Below are 24,065 nucleotides of genomic sequence, written 5' to 3' on the forward strand. Positions count from 1 at the left end.
TATTTAAACAAAATTTCTATAAATATTAAATAATAATTGATTGAAATATTTATTAAATATTTAAATAAAGACCGAGTGATAAATTGAAATATTTTATATTTAAATAAATATTTATTTTAAAAAAAAATATTTCTAAATACTTATTTCTTTTATCAAAATAGTCATAAAGATATTTTTATTTATATTCTGTGTATTTTTTTTAATAAAAAAAAAGATTAGACCAAAATTGAATATTTTTGAAACGTAAATATCAAAGTAGTTAAGACGTAGTAAAAAGTGCATAAACCCGTAATGGATCTTAACGGTACGAATGGCATTTATCGTGCTCGAATGCGGATATGTGATGTCTTCTCTATAACTAAACCGGAATTCAACAAATCAACTTTATTTTCTATAATAAAAATGGTTACTTATAAATATTACAAGTTTAATTAAAATTAAATTAAATTAAAATCAATTAAAATCAATTAAAATCAATTAAAATCAATTAGAATTAAAGAAAATTAGTTCTCTAATTTTTAAGTCAAATTCCAATTTCCCAGGTGGATCAGAAAGACCTGTTTACAGGGCTATAAGAGGTAAATAATAAAATATAGAAAAAAATGATGAAAAATTCTCTCTAAAGGGGAATTTTTTTCTCTTGTGAAATTTTTAATAGACAATAATATTTTTGTTGATAAAAAAAACATTTTGAGTGAAAATATTCTGAATATTAAACATACGGTATTAAATGGTATTTTTTATTCATGTAAGTTTTAGATGAAAAGATTTTGTAATTCTAAACTGAACTTGTTTTCATCGTGCGATTATTTAAATTTTTCACGCCTCTGTTTTATAAAATTTGTCATGTTTTTGTAAAAACATTTTATATACTCGAAAATTTTTTTTTTGTAGAGTTCATTCAAAAATTAAAATACACGGAGAAAACGCGGGTAAAGTAATTTTTACTATACTATCAGTAATTTGTACTATACTATCATTAATTTTTACTATACTATAAGTAATTTTTACTATACTATCGCAGTAATTTTAACTGTTGGTTTTTGACTATTAAAATACAATTTCAGTTGATACGAGCAAATTACAAATTTTATACATTATTATGCTATTAATTATATAACAGAAAGTGGAACTAATTTTAATTTATGTAATTACTAATTATAAGAGAAGAGTTATAGAGATGAGTATAATTTTTATACTCATTTAAAATATTTAAAAATAGTTTGAGAAGAATGAGTAATATAGTGGTTATATAGTTTAATGATGTTGTAAAATAGTGTCTAAAATTAATATATATGAAAGATGATTATAATATTTTGGGTGGATGATGGCCTTTTGTTAGAAATATCAAAGAAAAAAATCTTCAGTAAAAGAGAGCTAATTAGTTATTAAAATTAGTGGGTGGTCTGTCTATAAATACTTTTATAATATGTATATACATAAGTGACTTGGACTGCACATATATAGGAGTTGATTTAACGAAAGGTGGTGGACAAGCGAGCAACGTAGGGTATTGTGTCGAGCATGAGAGTCACGTGACTTCGGATGGATTTGCGTCAATGGTGACCTCCGGAATGGTATATCCACCGCATACCGTTTGTATGGTCGAGTAAAGTGAACCAAACCAACATTCGCCGCTATCCGGACTAACGAGGCTAGGAGGCGTGCCTTCCAGGTCCTCTTTAAGGCTTTTTCCAGTTTCTTTTTTATTCTTCATCATCATCTTCATTATCATCATTATCATCATTAACATCTTCATCATCTTCATTATTATCATCATTATTATCATTGTCATTATCAACGTTGCCAATATCATTATTACTATCATCATCTTCCCTATTATTATGGCAACATTAACGAAAATGTTACAGATGATAATCATCTGTTACATTATCGTTATTGTTGCCATCATTATTATCATCGTTGTCATCATCATTATCATCATCATTGTAATCATTACTATTTTTCTTTTTATCATCATCGTTATCCGTAACATGTTGGTTATTGTCATAATCATTACAACCATTTAGTTATTTTTCTTATTATTATCATTAGTATAATTAGGGTTGTTGTCCTCTTTAGGGTTCTCATCATTATCATCATCAGTATCATAATCGTTATTGTCGTTACCCTTGTCATCATTGTTGTTGTCGTTATCTGTATCACCGTTATAATCCTAATAATTACTACCGTCAACATCAAGAATCCCTACAGTACCTAAACAATCCCTACAGCATCTTTATTGTCCTCATCATTAGTAACATTGCCTTTATTATCCTAATCATCATTGTCATTATCATCAAAAACCTCTACAGCACCTAAATTTGCAGGATCATTATTATCATCATCATCATAATCCTAATCATCATTACCGTAAACATCAAGAATCCCTACAACACCTGAATCTGTAGAATCGTTATTAGCATCGTTATTATCATCATCTTTATAATCATTACCATCATCAAGAACCCCTACAGCACCTAAACCTACAGGATGGTTATTATTATCATCATCATAATCGTTATAATACTCATCATCCTAAACCGAAATATCAAGAATCTCTACAACATCGTTATTGTCCTTATCATTATCAACATCATTAGTAACATTATCGTTAATACCCTAATTATCGTTATCATCAAAAACCCCTACAGCACCTGAACCTACAACATCATTATTATTATTATCATAAAACATCCCTACAGCACTTGAACCTACACCATCATTATTATCATAATCATTATTATTATTATCATAAAACATCCCTACAGCACTTGAACCTACACCATCATTATTATCATAATCATAATCATTTCCATTATCATCAGGAATGAACCTACAGTTCTTGTACTGTAGGAGAAATTGGAGGCCCCAAGTTTTTTTTTGGTTAAGGACTTCCGAAAGAACTTCCGGAAAAAAATCTCTAGGATGCCCTAAAAAATTACTGTGGCACTTTCTAATTTTTGATAGATACCAGAACATATCCGGTAGGATCAGTACCTACACCCTGAGCAATCGGATGCTTAGAATATTAATGGCAAAACTATCTACCGATGATTCAGATTTAGAAAGTGAAATTAAGAATTTGGTATACCAAGAATTTTTGATAACATCCGCATTGTTCGACCTTTAGACAAGAAGGAAACTTTTTGATAATATGTATACAATCTTCTCGATAATTTACAATTCTTTTTTATGTAAATTAATGCAAGCTTAAGCGTGTGTACGGCTATAAAAAACAAGTATTTTACTTTTTAAAAACTTCTATTTTCACCTACATATTATTTCTTTTCTTAGTTTCTTTTTCCTTCCTCTTCTTCTTCTTCTTTTTTTTCATCTTAAAATTTCTTTTAAAGCTAACATTTATTCGTTTCATTTTTTTACTCTTGCGCAAAGAGCTTTTCTACATTACAATGAATGACGTGCATATAATTCTTTTTGCACTCCCGGCTTTTTCCATCCATATTATATACCAAAACATCTTTGTCATATCTTTCCTTAGTCATACTATAAACATACTATAAATGAAACTTTCTTTAAATCTCACGCATTTTACTTGGCAAACGACTCATTGTTCTCGTATCTCTAAAATTACAGAGAAAGAAATTTCTATCATTTGTACTAGAGTACAAAATGGATTTACTCGAAAAATGATAAAATTCGAATAATTCGAACAAATTCTCAAGAAAATATTTGATTACATTGAGGACATTCTCAAGAGTCACCGACTCTTGTCAAGGAAAAGAAGAGCAAAAAAAACTTCCACGCACATTTATCTCCCTCGTACTTATACATATTAAAGAATCGGCAGATATATATTTATTCTTTGATTTAACACTTTCTATACATTAAATACTGGACCATTTCGCCACACGAATATTGGTACACAAGATGGCAAATGAAACACGATTCAATGACCGATGACGACGTCAGAAGCACTCAACATGACGCACAGTCTGTCGCGTGCTGCAAAACTACATGAAATTATATTTGATAATTTAGATATCGAGGAGGGAGGGGATACTTATTGTTAATTAGCAAAATTTTAGCCACTGCCTGTGTCAATACGAAAATAAAAATTCTTTAGAGATTAAAATAAATTGAAAGCAAGTCAATAATTTTTCAAGGAAAATATCACTAAGTAAAAGAGTGTTTACTGATTTTATCAGATGAGAAATTTTCGGTAAATAACACATTAATTAGTCATTAAAAACTGCGTGCTGTTCTAGATAAAGAATATGAGTGTTCTAAAAAAAATTTACCCAGTGATATTCCATTAATGACAAAATTATTATGACTCCTAACTTGTAATAACTAGGACACACAATTTCAAAGCAAGAAAATCACTCTGATCAACCGTCAATGCTATATGTCAATATTATTTTATTTGCCGGAGACTTTAACGAGACTATGGTAGCGAGAAAGGCAAATTCTAGACCGGAAATTCATATCGAAAGGGTAACAACTCAACTTCATCCCTGCAATTTCTATCCGGTTTATAGCAAACTAGCATTTAATTATCATTTTTAATTTAATATACAAAGTTATTTTTAAAGGGAATTTTTAGAAATGATTTTTGTTTGTACAAATTGGGATGCAATAGATTATTTTCTACCTTTGAACGTTATTCATAGGCAAAATTGAGGGAACAATGAAGCTGCAACTTGCATCTAACAGCACATACTTAATTTTTAAAAATTTCATTTTCCTTTTATACAAAAAATTATTTAACTTTAGAATTTAATTTTTAAAATTAAGTGGGTGCTGATAACTGGGGGGGGGGTTAGTTTGAGTTTCATCTGTACAGTAACACAATATTGTTCTGCGAAAAGTTAATAAATATTTTCTTCTACTTTTCTTTAATAAGTTTGGCATTACGCCTTGAATTCGTCGGCCAATATTATGACAATATTCTTGTTTAGAATAATAAATATTTTCTTCTACTTTTCTTTAATAAGTTTGGCACTACGCCTTGATGAAAACTATTCCTAGTTCTGCTACTTCACTGCTACGCTAAAACAATCCAAATTAATTAAAATCCAAACAACAAATTTCTATCCACTATTACAAGTTTATAATACTGTTTAAAAAATTTGAAAAAAATGAAAATATGAAGAATATTAAATTTAAAAAGAAAAATTTGACAATTGAAATTAAGAATATTTGAAATAAAAGATCCGCGATGTATCGAAAACCTTTTGAAGGAAATAAAAAAAAATCTATATCCAACTTGTTCTCACCCACAATTACCTTTATATATAGTATGCAAGACATTAATAATAACAATTATTTATCAACTGAAACTTGTTTCTACGTTAATTAACAACGAATGACGTAAAATTATAATGCCATTCAGTAATTATTCTGTTTTGAAAAAAAATTAACCATAATTATTATAAATATCTTTGGTACTTAAAAATTATTTTCTATTTAAGGATATCTAACAATAAAAATATATATTTAATTTATAATCTAACAAGTAACATTTTATCATCTTTCAAAAAAATATTGTTTAATAATTCCAGATTTTCTGGAATTTTCTTCTAAATTCCAGAAATCTTGTTACACTAATGTACTTCCAATAATGTCGTGAATGTAATTATAATTTTTTTTTGTAACGTTTAATTTCAGCTTTTTTTTTACTTTTTATAATTTTTTTTTATTTCTACTTTTTACTTCAAAAAAATTTCTTTCTTTTTAGAAAAAAAAATTTTAATTTATAGGTCAACAATATTGATATTTAATAAACTGAAAGTTAAACTATTCGCTTATCATCGGAAACACTTGTCGGATAAATCAAAATGAGATTACTTATAATAGTATGACAATAGTTTATGTTAATATATCAACTATATAAAGTTTACTTTTTTTTTCTATGTTAATTCACATTTTTTTTACGTAAATCGAAAAGAAAACTTACAATTAATAGATTCAATTGACAGTTTCATCACGAAATAATGACGTTAAGTTCAAATATTTACATTCCATAATACTTTCGATTCTGCATTTGAATTAGACTCTCTTGAAAATCTTCAATAAAAATTTATTCTTTACAATACTTTCATAAATTTTTATATAATTATTAATTTTTTTTTATTCTAGAAAAATAGATTTACAAATTTTGACTTGGAAAACACTCTGAATGGAAAGAAAAAGAAAATTTAAAAGTAATTAATATGTATAGAAATTTGTTGAACTGATCAGGTAATTTTTTTCTCTAAATTTATTCGGATGTTTGCAAAAGAATTTATTTTAATAAGTCAAGTGTATGAAGAAAGACAAAACGTGACCGTTTGTCAATGTACAAAATTAGATTACAAATAAGTAGATTGATCTAAATTAACACCTTGAGATCTATTTGCATGTAATTTTCTCCGACCTACGTACTTTCCAGAACAATCTTTAATGCACACAGTTCGATTATTTTACTGTATAAAATTATTTTTTGAAACAAAGTAAATTTTTTACTTTTTGGCATTAAGAAAGAATCTGTTACTTAATGATCAAATTTTTAGTGTAATTTTAAATATTTTCCCTAGATATACTCTTTGAACCACAGAGGAATCATTTTTCCCCCCCTAAGTTTAGATTTTAAAATTCAAAGTATAAACTAAAAAAGAAATAAATCAATTTTTTCACTTTTAATTAATGTAGAATGTAATAATCAATGACCATAAAATGTATGAAATCGTGAACGTCAATGCAAATTTTTGCAAATGTCTTTTTACCCGTCCTCGACATTTTTTTGTATAGGTGGAATGATTTTATTTTTTTAATGTTTGATACTCGCGAGGCACTTGAACATTTTTTTTTTAAACAAATAATTTTTCTTTTATAAAAATTCATCTATTAGAAATAATCATCGAATGAATTTTCTAATTTTTATTTCATTGAAATCATTTTTCTTTCAAACTATAAAATTGTCTAAAATCTAAAAAAAGTAAAATAAATATAATAATCCTTGGGAAGATAAAAAATTTATTTATCTTTCTTTTCGTGTACTTTGCCATTTTTCCACGAGAGGTGAATAAAAAAAAATTTGCTGACTTTACGTAAAAATATGAACCGAAAAAATATAAAACTTTCATCATGTTACGACTTATTTCCGTGAGATAATAAAAAAAAACCAATGTCCTACGTGTTTCAACTCACGTTTTATTTCATGTTTACGTAAAAACGTCCGTTTGATTAGATATATTTTATAGTTGACTATTTGGAGGATTATAGATATCAATAAATTGTCTATTTACCTAAAAAGGGAATTGAAATTCGAACACTAGAATTTTTGACAAAAAAATCAATTTTTAAAGATAATAATTTTCTCACGCAATTTACTTATAAATTTATCGTTGTTTTGGTGTAAAATAATATTTTTTAATAAAAAAAATTAAATTTTTTAATTTAAAAAAATTAAATTTTTAAATTTAAAAATATTAAATTTTTTCTATTTTACTTATATTAAAATTCAAGAAAATCTAATCTAAACGAATGATTTGAAATTTTTTCCAAAACAAAATGTGCAATTAAATAAATTTTCTAATTAGACACGAATAAAAAAATTACGATATAATGCAATTATCTGAATGTGCGATTCTAATATAACAATAGTCATCAATTACACTGTCCACTTTAATATGTCATAACAAAAATGAAAAATGATACAATTTCTTTTTTGACAAAAAAATTTTAAGAATAATTATTTTTTTTTTTAAAGGGGAAAATAATTTACATTAGATAATAAATATTCAGTAAAGTCATTCTTGCATTATATTTTTTATCAGTTTTAGAGATTTTGAAATACTTACATAATAGGGACAAAATTATGTTTTTTTAAAAAATTCGAAAATGGACAAAAAATAATTAAAAAAATTTACTTTATTGTGATTTAAAAAATTCCAAATTCCATGAGAAAATATTCTTTTAAATATAAAGCTTATTTGATTAAAAAAAATAAAAAAACAAACAAATTGACATTAAGGACAATTTTCTTGTAAGTCTTATTTTATTATTTTTTAAATAAAAAATAATTTTAAGGAAATATTATTGCATTGCAATTTTTTTTTCTTCTACTTTTCTTTAATAAGTTTATGTAAACCTTGACTAAAACAGTTTGACAGTTTTGATCCTCTGCTTATTTAGATTACTTTTTTTCGTTTATCGAAAACGTTTTGCGTGTTTTTAACATGGCGCCAATTTTAATCCCGTAAAATTTTATTGTAGTTATAACAGATAATACAAAATAAAAAAACTCACGTATTGGTATTTCTCGAGAATTTTTTTACGTCTCAACATTCATTCAATTGAAAATGAAATTCGAGGAAAAAATATTTATTTTATCGAGAAATAAAGATTTTCGCAAATTTCAGAAATTTTTCTATTCCCCAAAAATTCTCAAACATCTTCTTTTTTTAAGTGGATATAAATAATCTTTTAACGGATAGCAGAAAACAACTTTTTCAAAAATATTTAATAACAAATTTAGTAACAAAATAATTATCATTTCTATAATTAATTATATTAATAATATAATAATTAATTGCATAAATACTATGATAATTAATTTTATAAATAATATAATAATTTATTATATAAGTAACATAATAATTTATTATATAAATAATATAATTAATTAATTATAAAAAAGAAGGTTTAAAGAACCTAATTTTTTGTATACATTAAGAGAATGTCTTGATTATTATAATACTATATCCTCTTTCGAAGGAAAAGGCTTTATACATAAAATGCATAAAATGAAAAACATGATTTACGAACTTCCTCGAATTTGAATCTCCACCAGTTTCAAGACAACACACGTAAAGATAACGATATAATGTAAAGCTTATTATTTAAATTATACCCTTCAACTATCAATTTGTTGGAAAAAAAAATTATATGAAATTATTACAAACTCTATACTAATATAAGCCCCTGATTACCTTTGTGATTTCAGAAAAATATCTCGATAGAGGGAAATAAAAGATTTAAATCAAATTTATGTTATTTTCGCTAAAGCATAAAAAGCAGAACGTCATAAACATTACTTCCATATATAAACACTAATCTTATCCGAATTTTATTTTTAAGTTAGTGTTTGTTAATATCTTCTTAAAAAATCAAAATAATATCAAATTAATAACAGTAATAATAATAATGATAATGATAATGATAATGATAATGATAATAATAATAATAATAATAATAATAATAATAATAAAAATACTAGGAATAAAAATATTAATATTAACAACGAAATATATAAATAAATATATAATTTAAAAAAATATTAAGTGCACGGTCACTTTTCCCAGATTCATTCTAACGGATCTTCCTCTGTTCTTTATCGCTCCTTGTAATTCGCACTCCCTTGCCTTAAAAAAAAACTCGAAAGAGACCTACTTTGTATTATTAAATTCCATTAATACTACAAATATTCGTAATTAAAGTATTTGCATAATATATGTATTTTTTTGATGTTGCGTCAAGAATTTTTCTTCTTTATAATCATTTTTAATAACGATTTAGATCCCTTAGTGAAGTCGTTAACCTACATTTGCTTCATTAAATTGTTTAATATATAAATTACACGGTATTTGAAAGTGCGGAACTACGTCAACGTTATACGTCATTAGTTTCTATTTATTTCGGAGAAATTAAATTATCAATTGCTTGTTACTTTTAAACCACAAATAGAAAATAATTTCAATAATAATAAAAATTATTGTCCAAATAATTTTTTTCATATATTTATAAGATATTTATATATAAAAATATAAATATAACATATTTAAAAATACTGAATTTTCCTTTTCTGAATGTTGCTATTTAAAAATAATTATTTAAATGTTACTATAATAATAAATTGTTTCAAAAAAATAATACATACTTCGAAAAATTAAATAATTGTTAAAAACGTTTTTTTAATTCAAAAACTATTAACTAGATTAATTTTAACAAGTAATGCGCGCGCAGTTACTGAAAAGGGGGGGGAATTTTGAGTCTTTTTTCCGTTCCTCACACTCTTTTTGTTAATAAAATGTTCTTAACTTTAATGTTTATTTCATGATTTTCCTTATTGAAAGAAAAATTAAATTCTGATTTTACAAGTCTGTCATATAATCAAAAGAAGAAAATAATTATTAAATATATGATACGATAATAATAATATAATCAAAATTATAATAACTTAAACTCAAGGTGTTTGTTTCTCGCAGAAAAAAAGAATTTTTAATATATGAAAATTTTTACACAATTATGAAATATTTTATTAAAAGTTTGATAAACAACTTTTTTTCTGAGTAATAAAAACACAGAATTCTCATAACTTTCACATTTTCATTGACGCATTTTCATTACATTTTGTGATATATATAAAACAACAATAAATACGTAAGTTCTGAACGTTCAACATTAAGAAAAATATTTTTTTCACACATTGCAATTTTTCCTTCTTTTTCCTTTGATTAATATACGAACGAGAAATAAAACCTGTATTTGTAAAAAAATATTTACCAAATTTTTAGCAGTTTGTCAAGTTTTCAAAATTACGTAGAAAAATATTAATAAATTTTTGTTGCAATATTAGAATATTGAGTAGATCTAGAATATTGACCCCTTTTACAAATGTATTGTGGAAGGGGTCAAATATGAAAAAGTTTGTCCTCTACAATATTTTACCGAAAAAGAACAACTACTACTACTTTTTTTTCCTCTAGTTATGTTTGAAAGTAGGCAAAATTTCCATTCGTCAAAATTTACAATGTGTCAATAGTACAAAATATTGACATAGTCATTCATTTTTAAGCCCTAATTAGCATCACGTATAGAAGTGAAAAAATTCGAAATCTACAAGATTTGAAAAAAGGAACACGAGTAGTTTTAGGTTCTAATAGCACTCGAATACGATGCAGTGGGTATGGTGGGAGTGACGAGAGTGGCGGAACGATAAAATGACGTTTATTCTCTCTCCTCTGTTCAGTATACTCAGAACATCAGTTGTTGTACGGTTGTATTTTTTCGCGATTGGATTAAAAAATTCATTTACTAAATTTTTTTTTTTCAAAGTATTTATGTTTTATTTATTAAACCAACCCTAAATTCACGCATTCTCTATAATAGAGTCAATCATCCCCTTCTTAAAAAAGGGGGAAAATGTGCGCATGACCTGAAATTATTTTCTGTCTAACGTACACCCTACTATTTGTCTCTTTATATAGTGCAATTGTTGTTATAAGCTCATCCGGTTGTCAACGACGCCGGGTGAACAATAATAAATCAGTGTGCTTCACGTGTATTAATTGTTTGTTTATCAACAAGCATTTATAGTGAACTTTTATTGGTGTGAATAAGAATTGGAATAGAAAATGTCAAGCAGTGTGTGTCATGCTCCTTTGCCAGCGCGCATGGAAGCCTTCACCACGAGGATCTGCTTACGCGCCGTTGATCAGTACGAACGCCTCTTGCAAACTCATTTTAATAAGGTGCGTAACTGATTTATCCAGGACATGTTTTAGACATTTTTTTTATTACTCTGGCAATTGATAAAATAATTTTTTTGTGCTCGTGTTTATTAATTACTACTAGTACTATCAATGCTTCTATTAATACTGCTACTACTTCTATTAATACTGCTTCCACTACTATTAATACTACTAATTATTAATTACTACTTCTATTAATACTACTATCTATACCAAAAATAAAGAGTAAATAAAATTGCAAAATTTCCTCGACATCACTGTTGTATTACAGATTAATAAATATTTATTTTAAGACAATGTTGACACAATATTCTTATTTAGAATAATAAATACTTTCTTCTACTTTTCTTTAATAAGTTTGGCAACACGCCTTTAAAGAAAACTATTCCTAGTTTTGTCAGTTCACTGTCAAAATTCTTCTTTTTCTGCACTAAAATATTGTAAAACAATTTAAGTATTATGACTTATGCAATATTTCTTCGAGTATAGAAAATATTTGGTTATTAATTCTTTTTCTGGTTCAATTAATTTTAATAAACTAATATGTCGAACAATTGTCAAAAGAGAATTTTTTACTGAAATCAAGTTTATCTACTGCTACTGCCACTGTTCTGTTATTACTACTAATATTACTAATAATTTATTAATTAATATTGATAATAATTAATAGTACTAGTTACAATAATAATTCATATATTAACTTCATAGTATTCATACTAACTGCTGTAAGTATACTTTAATTTAATTCCAAAATTAAAATTAATCTAAATTTGCAAACACTAATTAATTAATTGTTCCATAGTTTAGGGCAAACAATCCTAATTTTTTGGCCTAAACTATGGAACAATAATATATATTAAGATCCAAAAACTTTACTATTAACTAATTAATAAATTCCAGTTTCTAATGAGGACAATCAATGTTGTCGAAATGTTAAAATAAATAAGAGTTTACTTTAATTTGACTCGAAAAGAATGACCTTTCATCCTATATAATAATTCATAGTACTAATAACAATAATAAGTTGTAGTTGTAATATAATAAGTTGTAGTAGTAGCTGTAGTAATAAACAGAATTTAAAATTTACTAGACATATTGTTCTTTTAAAAATTAATAAATGTTTTTTCTTCTATACTTTTCTTTAACATGCTCAAAAGTGCCTTATACAAAACAACTTCTAGTTCTGTTACTGGATACCCTAAAATATTTAAATACTACAACAAAAGTTTGGCCTTACGCCTCGAAAAAACTATTCCTAGTTTTTCTACCTCAAGTTTGTCGTGCAATATTGTAAGGCAATGTTGCCACAATATTCTTGTTTAGATAAATATATATTTTCTTCTACTTTTCTTTAATAAGTTTGACATTACGTCTTGAATTTGTTGTGTCATATTAGGACAATATTCTTATTTAGAATAATAAATATTTTCTTCTACTTTTCTTTAATAAGTTTGGCATTTCGCCTTAAATTTGTCGGGCAACATTAGGACAATATTGCCACAATATTCTTGTTTAGAATAATAAAGATTTCCTTCAACTTTTCTTTAATAAGTTTGGCAGTACGCCTCGAAAAAAACTTCCTAGTTTTCCTACCTCAAGATTGTCGTGCAATATCATAAGACATTGTTGCCACAATATTTTTGATTAGATAAATATTTTCTTCTACTTTTCTTTAATAAGTTTGACATTACGTCTTGAATTTGTCGTGTCATATTAGGACAATATTCTTGCTTAGAATTATAAATATTTTCTTCTACTTTTCTTTAATAAGTTTGTCATTATGCCTTGAAGTGAACAATTCCTAGTTTCGCTGCTTCACTGCTGCGCTAAATTAACATAAAATAATTAATATTTTACGACAAAATTCCTATGTAATATCAATAAAAATATTATAAGTAGTAGTAGTAGTAATAATAGTAGAAGCAGAAAATTTTAATTTAAAACGATTGCAAAAAAAAATTTCCCTATTTTGAGTTAAATTTAACAAACAGAAAAAAAGATGATTTATTGCATGAATCAATCGCAGGTGAGAAGTTTTTTCTTTTCTTACACATATCATTAAATGATATATTATCTCATTGATATCATATGATCTAAACAAGTCTTATCCAAGATGTAATTTAATATTGCCATTAGATTTATCTTGAATAATAAATTGCAATGCATATATTTTAGCACTTCTCGCTTTCAATTATACAGTTGCTATATTAGAAATACTTGCAAAAATTGTACAATTTAAAATCAGTCATTTTTCCCACTTATTAGATTTTTAATATTTTTTTTAAGTTTTCAACAACTATAACTACGATTCTCGGTTTAATTTATCAGAAAATATTGTACAATTTTCAATTCACTTTTGGCGCGAAATTCAAATGATTTTCGCGTTATAAAGGAAGTGAATCGATTTTCATTGTGATAGTAAACGTAAAAAGAATAAAATAATTTTAATGTAATATAATAATAATTATAATAACTATTATTATTTTTTGGATAAAAAAATAATTTTAATTGGTTGATGTTATAGGCATCATGAAAAAAGAACATAAAATCATAATTACTTGAAATAAAATGTAATGAAACTTGATAAATTGAGTGAATTAACTTACTTAATCTTTCTCCTTACTTTTTAAGTCTTTGATCTTGTTTTATTTATCATACAGATAAAGTTAATTCACATCAGTCTTTTTAATTGGTGATAAATCGTGTAAAGCCATTATAAGCATTTTTTTACGAAAGGAAAAACGAATTTGTGATTTGCAAATGAAAACGTTCACTTTCACGCTCGACACTTTCGCGTTTGATGACCATTCCACTTGATTCGTCTTCTACGTAACATTTTTTACTTTTATTATTTTTTATTATTACGCTTTTATTATTATTATTATTATTTTTATATTTGTTAAGAAATGTTTTTTGAAATTCAATATATTTATAGAGCATTTCCTACAAAAATGAAAATGACTTATTTGTTGGTTTTGCTAATGATTTGTATATAATGAAGTAATAAGATGAAAACCGTTAAACGAGGAAGAATAATAATTTGTCATTGTTTTCTTTCACGTGTTGGGAGGTCGACTACCTTGCGTTTTGTAGTTGCGAATTTATAGTTACAATTCAAGGTTGAAAATGATCAAATGAAAAAAAAATCGACAGTGACAATTTTAATTTAGTGATAATTTTAAACTTTGAAATCGATACACGTTGCAAGATTCGCATTACACTTTGTAATCCTCCAAACATGTGCTACTCATCAGAGTTAAAAGAGAATTAAGATATGTTTGGACTTTCTGTACAGATTCTGATATTTTTCATAGCGAATTGAATTAAAGTTTCAATTATTTTTTATTGTTTTGCTGTAAATTATTTTTTAGATAATTTTCCACACTTTCAAAGTATAACTTCTGTGTAATAATATTTTTAACATCTTTTCAGTATCTAAAAAAACCAATTCTTTGTTTCCTTTTTGACTTGCTTTCGAGAAATCTCTATACGTCATAGTAACTGTATGAAAACGGATGACACAATTCTTTGGTCGTGAAAGGTTTCGTGTAATAGATACAGGCGTTGCCAAAGTCTCATTTCTGACGTAGGTTTTTACATTGTGCAAAAAAATCCTAAAACTCCATACGTAAATCGTTTAAACTGTTTAACCTCAATTTCGGCGAAATTCTTTTATTAATTTCACGAGAAAAAAAGGGGGGAAAAAGAATGAAAATTACCTCGAAAATACTAACATCGAGTTTATTTATAAGAAAAGAAGAAGCCAAAAATACTCGCATTATAAGAGGGAAAAAAATGATAATGTAACATCAGTAAGAAACAAGTATCCAGAAAAATTTTCAGTTCAAGGATTGTAGATTTTTTTTGACTAATACTGAATAAAGTTTTTCTATAAATTCAAGAAAAAAAATGATAGACACTAATAAGAAGATAGACATAAAGTGAAAAAGATGGTAAAAAGTGACACATATGATTGAGTACGTTTTCTTCCAAGAAGGAAGAAAAAATCTATTTCACTGTCAAATGGACGTTTTTTGTCACTTCTACCTTTAAACTAACCTTTAATTTCTGAATAAATTTGCTAAAAAAATGAAAATCTAATAAAATATATCTAATCCTACGACTCGTCCTACGATGTGCTTTGTATAGAAGGATTACCAAATAATAAAACAATTTATCAACCAATAAAAAATAAATTTTCCTCTTGAGGATTTGCATGTTAATATAAAGAAGATCATTTAAAACACTGAAATATACCATCAATTACTTTCCAAGTCCAAATATACTTGCAGACACAATATAAAGCAGTGAATAGGCGTTTCAAAAATAGTTCTCAAATAAATAAAAGATAATCTCCATAAGTTACTTTTCACATGGCAAACATTCTAATTTGTAGGAAATTTATGCAGCCTCAACGTAGAATTTCTCATTCTTTATAAACTTTGCTGTCAAAATAAATATGTCACATTTTCTTCAAAAGAGAAAAAAAAATTGTCTAACAAGAAAAATTTGGACAGAATTCAACTTCTTTGATATAAGTTGATTAATCCAAAAGGAAAAATGACTAATAATGACTCATGTCTCTATCTCTTTCTCTTTTTACTTTGAATTTTCAAAGAAGTTATGAATACCAAGAAGAAAAGCGCGCCCTAAGTGAAAATTATCAATTTCGGTATATTAAATTAGTCAGTGCATATTTCTTTGTTTTATCGCGTTATTTCCGCTATTCATCATCGTTCGAATTTGGAATATTGATAAAAATTTTCACTGAATGACAAGTTCAAGTAAAATTAAAATGATTTCTCAAAACTGCCAATTATAAAAAAATATAGTGAATTTTTATGACAATGATCTTTGTTCTTCGAACAATTATTGTTCAAAAGGAAAAATTTATACAATTGAATAAAGATCTCACATACTTCGAATATGCTTTGTAAAGTTTCATTTATACTTAATTAGTCCGCTATTAAAGTGTCTTAATTGACTATAATGCTAAAGTAACACAAATGGTGTTAAAAACCTAATAGTCAGCAGTTAATTTTAGATCAAATATTATAAGAACAATAATTATTGTCCTTTTTTATAATATAATTTTTTTAATATAATTAAGAGATCGGAATATAATTTTTTTAATAGACAAAAAATTACATAAAATTTAATTTCTTTGTATGAACAAAAATTAATAAAAAAAAAAACTTTGTACGAATAAAATTTTTAAATACAAACATAAATAGATTTTATTTTTATACCGGTTGACTAACAACAAACAATTTATTCATTTTCTCAGTATTGTCTTGAAAATGAAACACATAAATATGCTTAAAGTTTAGTCATATTTTTCTTTTAGTCATCCCCAATGAAATTTATATGAATTCAAAATGTGTACATTTTTTTAAATTTCTATAATGTACTATATATACTTGTTATTCTTAATAAAGAAAAATGTTTTCTTAATTACGATTAAAAAAGTTAATTTTGTTAGTTTGGATTAAAATACAGAGATCGGAACCGTACTCTTGAAATTTTTCAAATTTATTTCCAATCAAAAAAAGTGTAAGAAATTCGTTTCGTTTTTATACGCTTTATTTTCCGCGCTTAATTTAGCGCATTGACATCGATTCTCGAAAAGTTATTTCTAGCTAGATAATTAAAATTCTCGTTTTACGTTTCCTCTTACAATTCTTTAAATTTGTTATATTATTATAAAAATTAAATTCTATCTATTTTTTAATTGTTGACATTAAAAAAGTTAAGAAAGTTACTTTAGTTAACAAATATAGTAAAGAAATTAAATAATTTAAAAAAAAAATAAGAATTGCGACTGTAGAATTAATTATTATTAGAAGATTCCTGTTAATGGTAGTAATTATAAATTTTTAAATAAATTATTAAAAAATTAATTTTTACTTTTTCCTGTATCGAAGCAAGAAATTAGTTTTAAAAGAGTATTTTTATATTGTTATATATAGTTGTATATTCTATAAGTAATATTTAACGATATAAGATAATTCTTATCTCTCATAGAGTTGGACTTCAATGTCTGACGTAAACTTTAATCGGTCAAATTTCTTTAGCGGTTCATTGTTAAAAACTTATATTGTTCGTATATTATATCACTGCGATTATTTTTAACAATTCATTCTCATTTATGCAAATTGATTACTTAATTAAGTTAATCATTATTTTAAGGACATCCTCCGATTGAGATTTTAGATTGAACTGATTTTTTTATCAAAAGCTGAGGAAAGATTTAATTCATCTCTTAACTATAAACTTTAGAATACTTTCCATTATTCTTAATTCTTTAACGTTAAATTTAATTAAAATTACATTCAATTTAAATTAAAATTACATTTAAATTTATTTACTATTCGTAATTGTAATTTAAAACATTTACAATTAAGGACACATCATGGTCGGGTTTTTTTAGCATTTAATTATAGAAAGCTTTGACGTATAATTTCTAAGAAATAAGAAATTTTTTTATATTAATCACGAATTCTTAAGTTCTTCATGTCAGGAATGCATTGTTTTTAATTTCCCAATTAAATGCCTTTCTAATCTGATCTTAAATCCTGTTTTTTCTAGAATTATGTCTACTCTATATCCTTTATGAGCAACAAGTACTTTCCCTATCTATCGGATAGTTATACGAACTAATAACGCGCGAAATTTAAATCAATTTATTTTTTCTTACTTCCATTCTTCGTTTTATTCAATTTTAATTTCGCGTCTTTATGAATTACTTTGATTTGCGAACAAATATTTTTTGGTAATTTCTAAATAATTAGATATGGTAATTTAAAAATTATAATTAACTTAATTGTGGATTTTCCTTAGATTTCTAAATTGTAATTTTGCTACTTGTGAGAGAGAAAAAAAAACAAAAGGACTACTCTAAAATATTTTAATACTACAACAAAATTTCTATGCGTTACTACCTCAAGTTTGTCGTGCAATATTGTAAGACTGCCACAATATTCTCGTTTAGATAAATAAATATTTTCTTCTACTTTTCTTTAATAAGTTTGGCCATATGCCTCGAAAAAACTATTCCTAGTTTTTCTACCTCAAGATTGTCGTGAAATATTATAAGACCATTGTCTTATAATAAATAAATATTTTCTTCTACTTTTCTTTAATAAGTTTGGCAATACGCCTTGGAGAAAACCATTCCTAGTTTTACTACCTCATTTTGTCGTAAAATATTATAAGACCATTGTCTTATAATAAATAAATATTTTCTTCTACGTTTTTTTAATAAGCTTGGCCATACGCCTTGGAGAAAACCATTCCTAGTTTTACTGCTTCACTGCTGCTCTAAAACAATCTAAAATAATTAATATCTACGACAAAATTTTTGTAAAATAATTAATAGTTTATGCTTTTAAATTGTAATTTTTCTACTTGTGAGAGAGAAACGAAAACAAAGAGACTAAAAAGCACTGAAACGTACAACAAATCGAATTCCCACTGTCAAATTAATTGATATATCAATCAAATAATGACAAATCGAACATATACTCCAGATCGGGTAACGCAAAGTTCAGAATAGACACCTGTTTTTATTTATGTGTGACGCATTCCACGAGTTTTTTTTAATCCAGTCGCAAATGAATTATGTGCAGACACAACTTTCTATTTCATAATTCAGCATCGTAACAATATATTCTACAATTTTCTTTATCTTTTAGAGAAAAAACACGAGGCTATTGAACTTTGTTTTACCCGTATATTAATTTTAGTCCGAGAGATGAATGATTTATTATTATAAGTAAAAATAAAACAAGAATTATTTTCTGCTATTTTACTTGAAAAATGAGGGAATGTAGTTAATGTAGTTAACAATCTCTGTCAGGTATCAATTACAAAGTATAACGAACTGGTACAAGGTAATTGGTTTCAATAATTTATAAAATTTATATATTTATAGTCTTTAATTTATTTTCTCAAGACACGTTGGAATTGGATTTCCTTGACCTTATTGAAAGACCTTGAAAAAATTGAAATTGAAATCGTTCGGGAATAATGAAATCTTTACGAAAATACGACTGTTTAGATTTTAAAAATGCGATTCTCTTCCGATAGCACTATATATACACAAACGTTTGTCATATAATACAAACATCCTTTACGTCACGGTAAACCTATCGAATTCTTAATTAACCAACCAGAAATAATATTTTTTTTCATTTACGCTAAAACGCAATTTGTTAAAGAAAACAAAATGTGTCGCAAAAAAGATTTTTAAAGAAAAATTGGAATTTACATTTTTTTAGAAGCAAAGTTATCAATAGGAGATATTGGACCAATCTTTATGGTCAATTATTATCAAACTAAATTTTTTCCACTTCGATGTTTTTTTTGAATTTTTGCGAAAATTTATTTCTCCAATATGTCAAGAAATATTCTTTATCAAGATCTGTATATTTTTTGTTCTTAATTTAAACGAATTTTGTTAGTATTTTCATGATCTTTTTAAAGCAGACATGACCCTAATTTTGCACAAACATTATATATTTTCTCGGAGATTTCATATTTCCCTAAAGAAACACAATCATGTTATCTCATTGTACAAATGATAATAAGGATCATGAAAATATGAAACAAGAATTTTTTTTCAAAAAAATGATATATATGAAGATAAGAAAAATTGACTCCATTAGGTTGTAAGTGAAACATAACCGAGAGTAAAACGAATATTGTTAATCGACATTCGTTTTTATAAAGTGTTATTGACAAAATCAGACAAAATTTGCAACATCCTTGAGACTTGTGGATTGAGGACTTTTGTGACTAAATGATTTATGGTTTAAAAAAATACGAAGTGGATTTTTTTTAAATGTAAATTAAAACTGAATCTAGTAAATCTAAATTTTTTGTCTTATAAACATTTTAAAAAATAGTTTTTAACAAGATTATGAATACTTCAACCGAAAATTTTAAAGATACACCATTTTTTTCTAATGGACATTCAAAAAAGGTAACTCGACTTTTAAAATTTATTTCTATTCACACCGGCCTCGGATGTGATTTTTGACTATTTTACAAAAAATGCGACTTTTCGATTTAGTTTTAAAAATAAGAAAAATGTTTTCCTCGATTGACACAGTTATTAACAATTTTATTATTTATTTATAGCTATAGTTTTGCTATAAATAAAATCTAAGAAAAAAAATCGAAGACACACAATGTGAAATAAAATACTATATCAAAGTACACGTGTGCTTGTTGCCCTCACAGGTTAACTTCAGGTGAATGCTCTTGTGTGTAAATTACACTCGTTCCTTGCAATGCATAATGCTTGTGCTTTTTCTCATTTCTATATGTATATGTGTTCATACATTAGGTTTCATTGATACCAGTGACGTCTAAACGCCAAAGATTACGTCAAGCCAACACCTTTAGTCATGCCGAAAACAAAATCTACTCTTTCAATCTGAATCCTTAATGGATTTTCGAATGACTCTTCTCTTTATCTCAAGGAGAAATAAATTTCCCTAACGATAGGATCTAGATAGAAATATAATGAAACTAATCATTAAATATAGAAAAAATTACCTAAGAAATAATACATCTAGTTTATTTTCAAGTTTTCTGATTCTGATCTCAGTAATTAATTTGTCCTATTGATAATAAAAAAGTAACTTTTATAGAAAATAGTATTTTCAGATTAAAAGATGTTTGAAATAATAAAATTAGTTTTTATTAAATTTCAGCCATCGAAAGAACAGACACACGTGGGTGGTGAGTCAATATCACCAAAGGCCCAACGTCGACAGAAGGATGGCTCGGGAACTAATTCAGCGGTCAACGCTTTCCGTCAATGGAGGCGGAGTGCTTCCGCTGGAAATAAATCTAATGGAGGTGGATCAAATTCATCGGCCCTCGGACGAATGTCGAACGATCATACCACCGTTCAAAAATTAGAGCAATTTCCTCTTGCTCTTTCCGATGCTACTATGCCGGATGAAGATCTTTCCCTCAAGTTTCTTGCTCTGGTAAATTACTTTTATTTCTCATTTTTAAAAGTATAAAAATTAATTAAACTACCACCTCAAAATAGAAATACTTAGTTTTATAAATATTTTTTTGGATAATTTCTAAATAATTATGGTAATTAAACTATTATTATAACTTAATGATTGTAGATTTTCTTTAACTTTCTAAATTGGAGTTTTTCTACTTGTGAGAGAGAAACGAAAACAAAGGGTCTACTAAAATATTTAAATACTGCAACGAAATTTCTATGTATTACTACCTCAAGTTTGTCGTGCAATACTGTAAGACAATGTTGCCACAATATACTCGTTTAGACGAATAAATATTTTCTTCTACTTTTCTTTAATAAGTTTGGCCTTACGCCTCAAAAGAACTATTCCTAGTCTTTCTACCTCAAGTTTGTCGTTCAATATTGTAGGCCAATGCTGCCACAATATTCTCGATGAGATAAATAAAAATTTTCTTCTACTTTTCTTTAATAAGTTTGGCCTTACGCCTCGAAAGAACTATTCCCTAGTCTTTCTACCCCAAGTTTGAGAATGTTGCCACAATATTCTCGTGGAGATAAATAAAAATTTTCTTCTACTTTTCTTTAATAAGTTTGGCCATACGCCTCGAAAGAACTATTCCTAGTCTTACTGCTTCACTGCTGCTCTAAAATCATGTAAAATAATTAACATATTAGGTATTATTGTTACCACTGACAAATTAAATGATATATCAATCAAATAATGACAAATCGTATTTGTCAAATCGTTCATATACTTTTTGTTGTATAAATATTATTTTAAGATAACTTCAAATAGTTTGATTCAAAACTAGAAGAAAAGGCTTTTGATGAGCAGTACTTTTCTCGAAGTTTACAATTTAATAATAACTTTATAAATTTATAATTGCAAATTACCTCCTTTGCTAATCTCATTTATCAAATTTCATGTTTATAAAAAAAATTTGTTTTCTTTCGATAACTTCTTGAGGTGAAACAAAAAAAAAACAAAGCATAAATCTGACAAAAGAAAAAGTCATTCTCTTAAAAAATAGATTTGTGTCACACTTGTATCCTTGGCAACAAAGATAACAGCAATCAGTATGACGTACTTGCTTTAAGATAGGTAATTTCCAAATGGAATTGATACAACTAATTTTAGTTACATTTAAATTAAACCACTGCAGTAAAATAACAAAACGAATAAGCGAAAAAGAAAATGACGAAATTTCTGAAAATCAAAGCATAATTCAAAATAAAAGATTAAAAAATATACGTCCAAAAATCTAGATTTCATTAATAAAAAATATAGATAATTGACTTATTCTGCCTTTTAGTTCTAAAACAAACAAATTTTTTCTTTATTTCAGAACGCACTGGACCTAACAGCACCAGCAAGTGACATCATTTTAAAAAATCGACTAAAATCATGGTTTCAATTGTCGGGACATCCGGCGAGTTTTGCACCAGCCGGACCGGGGACAGTATGGAAAAGAAGAACGGGAGGTTCTGAAAATACAGAGAGAATAGTTTACGAAACCCTAAGTAAAGACGACGAAATGAAAGAATTCATACCAAGGTACTATCGAGAAGTTGACTATAAAAATGATACATTCATTGAATTACAAGATCTTTTATTTGGATTTAATGATCCCCACGTGATGGATATAAAAATTGGTACAAGGACATTTTTAGAATCAGAAGTCTCAAATATAAAGGCCAGACCTGATCTCTATGAGAAAATGATTTCCGTCGATATTAACGCGCCTACTGAACAAGAAAATAAACAACGTGCAGTCACTAAACTTCGATATATGCAATTTCGTGAACAACAAAGTTCAACGTGTAGTCATGGTTTTCGTATTGAGGCGATGAAATTGCCAGGAACGCCGCCAATCAAAAAATTACAAAAGGTCAAATCACATCAGGAAGTTTTGGAAACGATGAAACACTTCTTGGGAGAAAGTATTAATGTTAGGGAAAAATTGCTAGAGCGCTTGAAAAATTTGAGATCAAGAGTTGAAAAATCCACGTACTTTCAAACACATGAGGTAATTTTATTTTTTAATCTTTATATAATTTATCAATTATCAATTACTGGCAGTTAGTATCAATTACTATCAGTTATTTTTAAAAACTTGAAAATTGATCTTTAATAGTAACTGTATTTTACACTATTATTTGTTGCACTATTTAATTTAACTTTAATTTAATTTAACAGCACTAATTAATTAGTTTTAAATAATTGAAAATTATTTTAATTTTTCCCACAGGTTATTGGAAGCAGTATTTTTATGATATACGACAATGAGAAAGTGGGAGTCTGGTTAATTGACTTTGCAAAAACTTATCAAGTTCCAAATGGCAAAAAATTGACGCATCGAGACTCATGGCAGACTGGAAATCATGAGGAGGGATTTCTTCTTGGAATCGACAATTTAATTTCGACAATTAAAGAAGTCAATGCTTCTTTATGAATAAAGAAAATTGTAGACTGATATTTAAATTATTGTAATTTTTCGTATGATAAGAATTGCAGTTTTTCTAAGGATATCAAATTGAAAGAAAAAACGCATCAAAAGTCAAATCTCAATTTGATA

The 24,065-nt window shown here is 26.3% G+C and overlaps 1 protein-coding gene and 1 long non-coding RNA gene across 3 annotated transcripts in view; one reads left to right on the forward strand and one right to left on the reverse strand.

The window, feature by feature from the left end:
- LOC122506510 overlaps positions 1-24,065 on the reverse strand; it is a 128,867-nt gene that overhangs the window by 99,942 nt on the left and 4,860 nt on the right. The window lies entirely within an intron of this gene.
- LOC122506503 (inositol-trisphosphate 3-kinase homolog) lies at positions 293-24,065 on the forward strand. Of its 2 annotated transcripts, XM_043618730.1 has the most exons (6): positions 293-304; positions 543-578; positions 895-932; positions 21,197-21,478; positions 22,836-23,516; positions 23,739-24,065. In XM_043618730.1, exons 4-6 carry the CDS (start codon positions 21,374-21,376, stop codon positions 23,940-23,942), a joined length of 990 nt encoding a protein of 329 aa, XP_043474665.1. In that variant the 5' UTR covers positions 293-304; positions 543-578; positions 895-932; positions 21,197-21,373; the 3' UTR covers positions 23,943-24,065. The 2 variants fall into 2 exon arrangements, with proteins under 2 accessions (XP_043474665.1, XP_043474664.1); XM_043618729.1 differs by lacking the exons at positions 293-304; positions 543-578; positions 895-932 and adding an exon at positions 10,960-11,477.

This window comes from Leptopilina heterotoma, unplaced genomic scaffold, assembly GCF_015476425.1.
Source record: "Leptopilina heterotoma isolate Lh14 unplaced genomic scaffold, ASM1547642v1 Lhet_42, whole genome shotgun sequence".
NCBI classification, from domain to species: domain Eukaryota; kingdom Metazoa; phylum Arthropoda; class Insecta; order Hymenoptera; family Figitidae; genus Leptopilina; species Leptopilina heterotoma.

What these genes read in the sequence shown, in the direction of transcription:
- LOC122506503 (XM_043618729.1), top strand. Translation starts at nt 11,361, where the DNA reads ATGTCAAGCAGTGTGTGTCATGCTCCTTTGCCAGCGCGCATGGAAGCC. An exon ending in TGCAAACTCATTTTAATAAG is followed by an intron (nt 11,478 to 21,196) that starts GTGCGTAACTGA and finishes ATTAAATTTCAG; the next exon opens with CCATCGAAAGAACAGACACA. An exon ending in CCCTCAAGTTTCTTGCTCTG is followed by an intron (nt 21,479 to 22,835) that starts GTAAATTACTTT and finishes TCTTTATTTCAG; the next exon opens with AACGCACTGGACCTAACAGC.